General features: G+C 49.1%; 1 protein-coding gene across 2 annotated transcripts in view; it reads left to right on the top strand.

Moving 5' to 3' along the window:
• FTCD (formimidoyltransferase cyclodeaminase) overlaps positions 1–10,829 on the top strand; it is a 78,577-nt gene extending 67,748 nt beyond the window's left edge. For both annotated transcript variants that reach the window (XM_068245249.1, XM_068245250.1), the window contains one exon: positions 10,629–10,829. In XM_068245249.1, the coding sequence (XP_068101350.1) occupies positions 10,629–10,712 (84 nt within the window). In that variant the 3' untranslated portion in view covers positions 10,713–10,829. The remainder of the gene's footprint in view (positions 1–10,628) is intronic.
• The last annotated feature ends 410 nt before the right edge of the window (positions 10,830–11,239 follow it).

Genomic DNA, 11,239 nt, shown 5'->3' on the forward strand with positions numbered 1-11,239 from the left:
CTCTCCACATGTGCCCCCTTGCCAGTGTGATATTTGTAGATGTCGCCCCATGTTCCTGCTCCTTCCCCTCTCTGCTGGAGCAGTATTTGTAGATGCCATCCCATCTCCCTGCATGTGTCCCCTGCAGGAGAAGCATGTTGCGCCCATGCGTGTCCTCCAGCATATGCAGAGCCTTGAAACGGTGTTTGTAGGTCCCGCCCCGTCTCCCCGCAGGTGTCCCCCGCTGGCGCGGTATTTGTACATACTATCCCATCTCCCATGATGGGTCTCGTGCTGGAGCGGTATGTCTGTGTCCCCCGGCATTTTCATAGTTGAGCGTTCACTCACGTGCGCACGAAAGCATTCATCTTGAGCTTGTCTTTAGTCTAGTCTCATCTCTGACTTTCTGCAGTGTCGCTTGTAATTAAGGCGCCACTAGAGGGCGTCATAGAAATGAGACTGAAAGACAAGCAAAAGGAGATAAATGCTGTCGCGCGGACGGGTGAGTGAACGCTCCACTATGCACATGCTGGGGGACACAGACATACCACTGCAGCAGGAGACCCATCACGGAAGACAGGACAGCGTGTACAAATACCGTGCCAGCGGGGGAAACATGCGGGGAGATGAAACAGCAAGTACGAATACTGTGCCAGCGAGGGACACATACTGGGGGACAGGACCCCAGACACCCTTTAAAAATAAAGCGCCAGCGGGGAACACATGCGGGGCGACAGCACAGGACTAACACACCATTTACAAGTACCGCGCGGGGGGGTGGGCGCACATAGCTGTGACTCAAGTATAAGCCGAGACCCCCCACTTTTGGGCCACTTTTTGGGACCCAAAAACTCTGCTTTTACTCGAGTATATACGGTACTATTCATGGACACTCAGGCCCATATGCTTTTGCTCCTGAGTTTTCTCCTAGGAGCTGTTTTGTATTTAAAATACATTCTCAAACTAATTTTCAGCACTTTTGCAGTTAAAGAAGGACCAAAAAGTTGTTTAAAAAGTACTATCAACATTGTTTCTGATTTATTTTCTTGCTAGTTGGTGGTTGTGAAAATATCACCTAGGAGAAAGCTCAGTGGAAAAAGTGAATTGCATATGGGTCCCTGTATGCTCTCTTAAAGATAACCTTAAGTCAAAAAAAAAAGAGATGAACTCACCTGGGGCTTCCCTCAGCCCCCTGCAGCCGATCGGTCCCTTGCAGCTCCGCTCTGATGCCTCTGGACCCGCCAGCGACGACATCCGGTTTCGCCGTCACCGGCCGACAGGCATGGGAACGCGAGTGATTGTTCGCGTTCCCAGCCTGTATATCGCTCCCTATGCTGCTATTGCGCCAGAAACTAACCTGGTTTGGGACATATTTGCGTGAGACACAATGGTCAAGTTCTGTGAGGCTGCCATGACAACCTGTGTTTTATTAGCTGTGTGAAAGGTATTCTGATGTATCCATGGAGTATGTGTAAATTCCCCAGATCTGTGCAGTAGTGATAGGCTGAACCTCCGATTTTAGGTTCGCGAACTTCCGCGGAAGGTTCGGTTCACGAACCGCAATAGACTTCAATGGGGAGGCGAACTTTGAAAAATAGAAAAAATCATGCTGGCCACAAAAGTGATGGAAAAGATGTTTCAAGGGGTCTAACACCTGGAGGGGGGCATGGCGGAGTGGGATACACGCCAAAAGTCCCGGGGAAAAATCTGGATGTGACGCAAAACAGCGTTTTTAAGGGCAGAAATCACATTGAATGCTAAATTGCAGGCCTAACGTGCTTTAAAACATCTTGCATGTGTATACATCAATCAGGTAGTGTAATTAGAGTACTGCTTCACACTGACGCACCAAACTAATTGTGTAACGCACCGCAAGTTACCAGCTGTTTGTGTAGTGACTGCCATGCTGGACTACTGCGCAACATGGCGAGATTGCTCTTCCTCACTCAGTGGTGTCAGCCAGGTAATGTGTGACTGCCTTCTCAACTTTCCATGGCATTGTTAAAAAGCTTACGTTTTTGTTTTTAAATTACATTTTCTACTTGCTGTGTACTTGTTCAGTACCGCTACAATGAGAATCCTATGGAGGCGGGCAGGAGGAGGACTTTCGAGGCCCTGCTGTGTATATGAAATGAATGTCTTTTAAATCCTTTAACGAGAACCAGTTATGGCGGGCAAAGATGACACCACATTCCTTTAACGAGAATCATATGGAGGCGGGCAAGTCTGCCATTTGTGACCCCAGGTAATGGCCGGGGAATGAGGGATGGAATCCGGTGTGGAGCCTGAGCAACAGCTACCACTACACATCCAAGGAGGGCAGCAGGCAGGCATGCACGCCCGCCCCGCGGTAGTGACCAAAAATAACAATACAGGACTTTTGAGGCCCTAATTGTAATGAATCAACTTTAAATCCTTTAATGGGAATCCGTTATGGAGGGCAAGTCTGCCATCCATTGAAGTGCAAGTTCTGCACTGACTGCCAGGTATAATACAATGTGCAGTCACAGATGCAGTGAAAGGTATGCAGTGACTGCAAACAGCCGTTTGTGTAGTGACGGCCGTGCTGGACTGGTGCGCACCTGGTCCTTCAGGAAGGAATTTTTCCCTTTTGGGGCTAATTGGACCATGCCTTGTGGGGGTTTTTTCGCCTTCCTCTGGATCAACAGGGGTATGTGGGGGACGGGCTGGAGTTGTACTTTGTACTGGTTGAACTCGATGGACGTATGTCTTTTTTTCAACCAAAATAACTATGTAACTATGTAATCATGACAGGTGATGGTGGCTTTTCAGCCCATATGGTCGCCCGGCTGATGTAGCTGAATGACAGAACAGTGACTGTCCAGCTGATCAAATTTGGTCTGACCACAATGAAACTACCTTATTATCTTTGGTGTGCCACCCCCACCCGAGACACTCATATAGCTGGCGGTCATTGCTTCATTGTGATATGCAAGCCCCTTCACCGCGGCAAGGTAATGATCACGAAGGGGGATGGACACATGTACATGCCTTTTTGTTTTTTTGTTGCAGCCGCCTGCAGTTCAGCCAGAAAAATTAGGCAGGCATGTGCACGCCCCAGAAAAATTAGTATAGCGGCCGCTGCTAGCAGCGGCCTTAAAAATTCTGGAATCCGCCTAGAGTCCTGGACCCTGGTGGTGGTGGCGGAGAAGGCAGTCAAGCGGCCTGCAGGCAGAGATGCTGTGTGTGGGGACTGACTTAGTCTTCGGTCGTGCAATAGCCCTCAGGGATCCATGCCTCATTAATTTTGATAAAGGTCAGGTACTGAACACTGTCATGACTTAGGCGACTTCTCTTCTCAGTGACCATGCCTCCAACTGCACTGAATGTCCTTTCTGACAGGACGCTTGCGGCAGGGCAAGAGAGAAGTTGTATGGCAAATTGGGACAGCTCTGGCCACAGGTCAAGCATGCGCAATCAGTAGAGCAAGGGTTCATCCTCGCTGCTCGCAGTCGCAGTGTGTACATCCACACTTAAGGCCAGGTAGTCTGCTACCTGCCGGTCCAGGCGTGGGTGGAGGGTGGATCCCGAAGGGCTACTGCGAGGCGTTGGACTAAAGAATGTCCGCATGTCCGACATCACCCCAAGATCGCTGGAGCGTCCTGTCCTTCCCTGCGTGGACTGGTGAGGAGGAGGAGGATTACTGCCAGTGGTACCTTTATTACGTTGTACTGTCACATCACCCTTAAATGCATTGTAAAGCATAATTGACAGCTTGTTCTGCAAGTGCTGCATCCTTTCCGCCTTGTGTTGAGTTGGTAACAGGTCTGCCACTTTGTGCCTGTACAGGTCATTCCCCTTGAGTTTTTTGATACGGGGGTCCATCAACAGGCTGGACAACATGAAAGAGGCCATCTGCACAAAGTCGGATCCAGACGTACTCTCCATCTCCTCTTGCTCTTCCACAGTGACGTCACGCAACTCCTCTTCCTTCCCCCAGCCACGAACAATACCCCTGGAACGTGGAGCAGCAGAAGCCCCCTGTGATGGCTGCTGCAGTTGTTCTTTCGCCGCCGCCTCTTCCTCCTCCACAGAAACACCTTTCTCCTAATCGTCATCCGAGTCTGACTCCTCTCCTTCCCCACACGACTCCTCTTCTTCCTCCTCCTCCCCCCTCTGTGGTGCCGCAGGTGTCGAGGAAACATGTGGTCGGATGTAATTCGCTCCCACGAATCCTCCTGCTGTAGCTGTTCCTGTTCCCGCTCCTCCACAGCTTCATCCACCACTCTACGCACGGCACGCTCCAGGAAGTAAGCGTAGGGGATCAAGTCGCTGATGGTGCCTTCAGCGCGACTCACCAGGTTGGTCACCTCCTCAAACGGCCGCATGGTCCTGCATGCATTTCGCATCAGTGTCCAGCTGTTGGGCCACAACATCCCCATCTTTCCAGATTGTGTCCTTCTACTGTAGTTGTACAGGTACTGGGTGACTGCTTTCTCCTGGTCTAGCAGGCGAGAGAACATGAGCAGGGTGGAATTCCAGCGAATTGGGCTATCGCAAATCAAGCATCTCACCGGCAAGTTGTTTTTTCGCTGAATGTCCGCAAAGCGTGCCATGGCCATATAAGACCGCCTGAAATGCCCACACAACTTCCTGGTCTGCTTCAGGACGTCCTCTAAGCCTGGGTACTTTGAGACAAATCTTTGCACGACCAGATTCAGCATATGTGCCATGCAGGGTACATGTGTCAGCTTTCCCAAATTCAAAGCGGAAAGGAGATTGCTGCCATTGTCACACACCACGCTGCCGATCTCCAGCTGGTGCGGGGTCAGCCATTGCTCCACCTGTTTGTTAAGAGCAGCCAGGAGAGCTGCTCCAGTGTGACTCTCCGCTTTGAGGCAAGACCTGTCTAAAATTGCGTGACACCGTCGTACCTGGCATGCAGCGTAGGCTCTGGGGAGATGGGGCTGTGTAGCTGGAGAGGAAGAGGAGATGGCAGCACCGCTAGAGTTCAACTGCCACTCAGCCAAAGAGGAGGAAGAGGAGGTTGACAGTGAAGAGTATGCAGCTGGAGGAGAAAGAGAGGAGGTGGCAGGAGGCCTGCCTGCAAGCCGTGGAGGTGTGACAAGTCTGTCCGCTGCGCAGCCACGTACTCCCTGCTTGCTGCCATCAGTCACCAGGTTGACCCAATGGGCTATGGACGTAATGTAGCGGCCCTGCCCGTGCTTGGCATACCAGGCATCCGTGGTCAGGTGGACCCTTGACCCAACGCTCTTCGCAATAGATGACACCACTTGCCTCTGAACTGCACGGTACAGTTTGGGTATGGCCTTTCGTGAAAAATAAGTGCGGCCTGGTATCTTCCACTGCGGTGTCCCAATGGCCACAAATTTACGGAAAGCCTCTGACTCCACCAGCTTGTATGGTAATAGCTGGCGAGCTAATAGTTCCGTCACACCAGCTGTCAGACGCCGGGCAAGAGGGTGACTGGTCGAAATTGGCTTCTTCCGCTCAAAGACTTCCTTTACGGACACCTGGCTACTGCTGTGGGCAGAGGAGCAGAAACCGCTCAAGGGCAGAGGCGGTGTGAAGGAGGGTGGCTGTGAAGGTTCAAGGGAGAAAGCGGATGAAGACGATGCACCTGAAGGAGGAAGAGGAGAAGGAGGGTGGCTTGTTGTTGAGGGGTGCTGCTTTTTCCTCAGGTGTTCTTCCCATAGCTGTTTGTGCCTTTTCTCCAGGTGCCTTCGTAAGGCACTTGTCCCTATGTGAGTGTTGGCCTTTCCACGGCTCAATTTTTGGAGGCAGAGAGAACAGATGGCTTTGCTCCTATCTGAGGCACACACGTTAAAATATTTCCAAACCGCTGAGCCCACCTGGTGTGATGGCACTACCGTGGCATCAACAGCTGACCTTGAAGGGCATGTTGGCTGGCTGGCCATAGCTGGCGATACATGGCGCCGGACACTGCCCCCAACTTTTTCTGAGGATGAGCTCCCTCTGCTTCTATCATGGAGTCGTCTCCTCCTACTCCTCTCTGGCTCTTCCTCTGAACTGTCCCCCTGGTCATCTCCTCTATTGGGAACATACGTGGCATCCGTATAATCGTCATCATAATCCTCCTGCCCAGCTTCGCTTTCCTCAGACAACTCCACAACTGCACCAACTTCAGGAGGTTCATCCATACTATCGCCACCTAACTCAGACGTATGAGGTGGTGTACCTTCTTGTTGTTGCAGTAGTGGCTGTGAATCAGTGATTTCAACACCACCACCAAATAACTCCTGCGAAGTGTCAAATGCAGCGCATGTGGTGCTTGTTGTAGCGCTGGTGGCTGCGGGAGATGAGGTGTTCTGTGTTAAATACTCAAGCACGTCCTCACAATTTTGGGAAGTGATGGCACGTGCCTTCTTCTGAGCACTGTACTCTGGGCCAGGTCCGCAAGAAATCACAGCAACACCACCTCGCACAGACCTGCCAGTGCCAGGTGGCCTTCCTCTTGGTCTGCCTCTACCTCTTCCTCTACCTGGTTTGTCCATTTTGTCCGTCTCTGGGGGAAGCTAGGTATATGCAGTGAGGTAAGTTCTCTCAACAGAAAAGGTAGCTATGTGCAGTGAGGTGAGTTCACTCATCCCAAAGGTAGTTATATATGCAGTGAGGTGAGTTCACTGAACACAACAGGTAGTTAGATGCAGTCAGCTGAGTCCACTCAACACAAAGGTAGTTATATGCAGTGAGGTGAGTTCACTGTACAGAAAAGGTAGATATGCAGTGAGGTGAGTTCACTCAACACAAAAGGTAGTTATGTGCAGCGAGGTGGGTTCACTAAACACAAACGTAGGTGTATGCAGTGATGAGGTGGGTTAACTAAACACAACAGGTCCTAGTAGTAGGTAAATGCAGTACTGGGTGGGTAGTACAATGTGCAGCTCCCTGTCACACACACAGGTAGTCACTGAATGTGCTGCTGAATGCTGGTGGGCTGCTGGCAGTGGGACACACGTTATGAATTAGCAATGCTGTCTAAGCAACACAAGTGTCTCACACACACAGGTAGTCACTGAATGTGCTGCTGCTGCTGGCAGTGGGACACACAGTATGAATTAGCAATGCTGTCTAAACACAAGTGTCAGTTTCAAACACAGAAAAAAAAATTAATCACATGAGCAGGATGAGCTCTGAAAAGAGTTGTTCTGGGGCGCTATTATAGCAATAAGATTCAGCTAGGAGCAAGCTAAGAAGGCAAGAGCCTGACTAATCTGTCCCTAGGAGAACAAGTCTGCAGCAGCTGTCCCTAGTCTGTCTCTAGCAGGCACACGAGTGAGGCTAATGGCCGCCGGAGCCTGCCTTATATAAGGGGGGGTGGGACTCCAGGGCTTAGTATAGCCGGATTGGCTACAATGCGCCTGCTGACTGTGATGCAGAGGGTCAAAGTTGACCCTCATAGAGCATTATGGGGCGAATTGAACTTCCGGGAAAGTTCGCCGGCGAAGGCGAACGACCCGAGGTTCGCCTGGAACCGTTCGCCGGTGAACCGTTCGGCCCATCTCTACTGTGCAGGCTTCTTCTTTTTTTCTCTTGTGTAAATTCCAGGAATGTGCATGATGAGTAAGGGCATTATCACATGAAAGTTTACTAGATACTGATTAATGGAAAAGTGTGGTGTACATGAGCCATTTTGCTAATTTGAGTATTTTACTGCTGACTTTGCTGTGCTGCTGAATCATGATTGTGGATGATGTCTGGTAATGCACTTATTTTATTTATTACAATGGATTATCATTGTTGGAGTTTTTTTTGTAGCCTTGTCCCCTATTTACCTTCCCTATTTTCATGTTTGATGCAGCTGTTCCAGAGAAATTCCCTTTGGAAAAGTCAATCATGTGAGATTAATGCACAAAGTATAGAACAGATTGTATTAACTCAAAATCAGTATCTCATTCACAGATTTAGGACTGGGGCCCATTAGGAGTGCTTTGTGATTTGAAAAGCTCTTGCTAATGTAATGCTATGGGTGTGATTCCACTTGAGTGATGTGATTTTATAGAAATCCCCCATAGCATAGCATTGCATTAAGGCTCATACACACATCAGACTATAGTCTGTGGAGAATAAAAGATCACAGACCAATCTTACCACCCTTCATGTAGTATGAGAGTCATACCTTCAAGGGACTCCGAGCTCACGAAAAAAAGAAAAGTTGTACTCACCAGGGGCTTTCTCCAGCCCAGTGCTGGTCGGGAGGTCCCACGCCGGTGTCCTGGCTCCTCTCCTTCTCCCCGCTCCGGTATAGCTGACAGGCCGCAGCCCGGGCGACACTCGGTGGAGTGTCGGGCTGCAGCTTCCGCGTATGACGCGGATTACGTCACACGCCGGCCGCCTCGCGTCATCACGGCGGCCGGCGTGAAAGTACTGCGCATGCGCGCTTTAATCGCGCATGCACAGTACTTTCACGCCGGCCGCCGTGATGACGCGAGGCGGCCGGCGTGTGACGTAATCCGCGTCATACGCGGAAGCTGCAGCCCGACACTCCACCGAGTGTCGCCCGGGCTGCGGCCTGTCAGCTATACCGGAGCGGGGAGAAGGAGAGGAGCCAGGACGCCGGCGTGGGACCTCCCGACCAGCACTGGGCTGGAGAAAGCCCCTGGCGAGTACAACTTTTCTTTTTTTCCTGAGCTCGGAGTCCCTTTCAGTCTTTTCTATGGAGCTGAACTCGCAATAAGAAAAAAAATCTTTGCAAGATGCTGCACACACAGATGCTGTACAGACACAAAAGATCAGTATCTGCAAAAGATCTGTTCCTGCAAATTGCATTCATAGTCTATGAGATCTACAGATCCTCATACACACCTTGTTTAACTGACATTCATCTGCAGATCAGACAATCGTCTGCAGATCTGAAAATCCATCCTGGTGGATCTGATCTGCAGATGAATGTCTGTTAAACAAGGTGTGCATGATGATCTGCAGATATCATAGACTATGAATGCATTTTGCAGGAACGGATCTTTTGCAGCAACGGATCTTTTGCAGATACTGATCTTTTGAATGTCCACAGCATCTTTGTGTGCAGCATCTTGCAAAGATTTCTGTCTCATGGGGAGTTCAGCTGCATAGAATAGACTGTGTAGGTATGGCTCTCATACTACATGGAAGGGGGAAAAATTGGTCTGTGATCTTTCATTTTCCTAAGACTATGGTCTGATGTGTGTGTATGAGCCTTTAGCAAGAACCTTTTTGAAATCACTAGCGCTTAAAAAAGGGCTGCCAGTGGTTTTGATCCCTTAAGGGTACCATATACTAGGCAACCAACTAATCGACCATCCAATTTGATTATTCTAATCGAATTGGCTGAAAATTGGTGCTGCCAAGTGCATGCCCGACCGACGAAGTGACCAATTTCGGGACAGAAATTGGCCGCACAGTCGCTCGTGCATGTTGGAAAATTTCGGGCCGAGGTTGGTTCGTCGGGTGCGCGGCAGTACGCCGGCCAATTTGCAAACTAGCGACAAGACGACGAAACCCCCGCCGCAATGTATAAATGTATGCAGTGTGTAGTGCATTTATACATTATGCGTCCGGCGTCAGCCTCCACGCAGTTTCCGTCCATCTCTGGGTTCCACATACACGCTAGCGTGTATGCGGCTGTTACCTGGTGAGATGGATGGACACTGTGCGGAAGCTGCTACAGGACATGTAATTTATATGCACTAGGTGGCTGGATAGTGTACTGGTTAAGGGCTCTGCCTTTGACATGGGAGACCAGGGTTCGCATCCTGGCTAGGTCAAGTACCTATTCAGTAAGGAGTTCAAGGCGAGACTTCCTAACACTGCAGGGTGGCCTCTTGAGCGCGTTCCAGTGGCTGCAGCTCTTGAGCGCTTTGAGTCCGACAGGAGAAAAGTGCTATACAAATGTTCAGATTATTATTATTATTATTATTACATTACATACATTTTGCAGGCGGGGCGGACAGCGGCAGCTCAGCCGATTCCCTGATGATTTCATGCTGGAATCGGACGGGAATCGGCCTGTAGTGTATGGGCAGATTCGATTAGAGACAAATTTTATCTCTAATCAGATTCGATTACAGATAAATTTGACTCTTGGTCGAATCTGCTCATACTCGTTCTAATGTATGGGCACCTTTTATGCAGCTTGGAATTGGACCAACTTAAAATTATTAGTATCTCACTGACCTTCTCTAATCTACAGTTCAGAGTAGGAGCTGCTCTCTCTGCAAACACCACATCTAACTCCTCCTTCTACTCTTGTGGATGTGGGTATGACCAGCTGTGTGGTCACAGGAAAAGCTAGCTGGCTGGTACCTCAGACTACGTCCTCTGGGTGGTGATAATAAAGGAGGAGGAGTTTGGACTACTGTTCAGTCCAGGCAAGCTGTATTTGATATGGAAAAGTAAGTCAGAATTGCAATCCTAGACAGCTGGGGAAATGAATAGTGCAAACAGGGATCATGTGCAATGCACCAAAGTTTCTGCATTAATTCTCAGCTATTCTACACAAAATAAAGATTTCTCTAGAAGGTTTCTAATGCATAGAGTCCTGGTCCATGCGCTTGTTTTTGTAAAGTGCCTTAAAAGCAAAATGGATGCCATTGAACACCGTCCTTACTGTTTTTTTTTTTGTTTTGTTTTGTTTTGTTTTGTTTATTGTTTTTGTTTTTTTTACCCAGACTCAAAAGAAGGTGACTCAGCTTTTGGATGAAGCGAAGAAGAATGCACAATCTGTTTTACAATCCTGTGAGGGCCGCAACTGAGATATATTCTAACTGCAAATGTATGAGCTACTGCATCCACAAAGCTGTCTTCATTAAAAACAAAAAACAAATTCTAAATAAAATGTCTTCCACTCTCTGCTGGTTGAGGGACTACTATGCAAATAGTTTTTGTGAGTTGTTTCAGTACAGGGCTGCCTTACATTTGCTGCACACAATGGTGTATTATGTGCCACCTTATGGGCTCTTCTCACGTTAGTCCAATTTCATTGCCATGATGTGCAAGCCCCACAGGAATATTGTTGCATCACAAGTGTGGTGTGGCGGGTTACTGGGCAACTTGTGCGTTTACAGTGGCAGTGATGCATATACTATACATATATTGTACTGTATGCTTCACTGTATAGTACTTGAGATGACTGATGCTCACAATGGAGGGAGGGGTCAGCATGCACCATCTTTCATAAATAGTAGTATGTGCTGTAACCATGTTGAGAATCCCTAAATGGAGACTGATCCTATTAATGCACTCTATAGCCTCATCTACACCATACATTTTTTTTTTTATT

Source organism: Hyperolius riggenbachi, chromosome 7, assembly GCF_040937935.1.
Source record: "Hyperolius riggenbachi isolate aHypRig1 chromosome 7, aHypRig1.pri, whole genome shotgun sequence".
NCBI lineage: Eukaryota > Metazoa > Chordata > Amphibia > Anura > Hyperoliidae > Hyperolius > Hyperolius riggenbachi.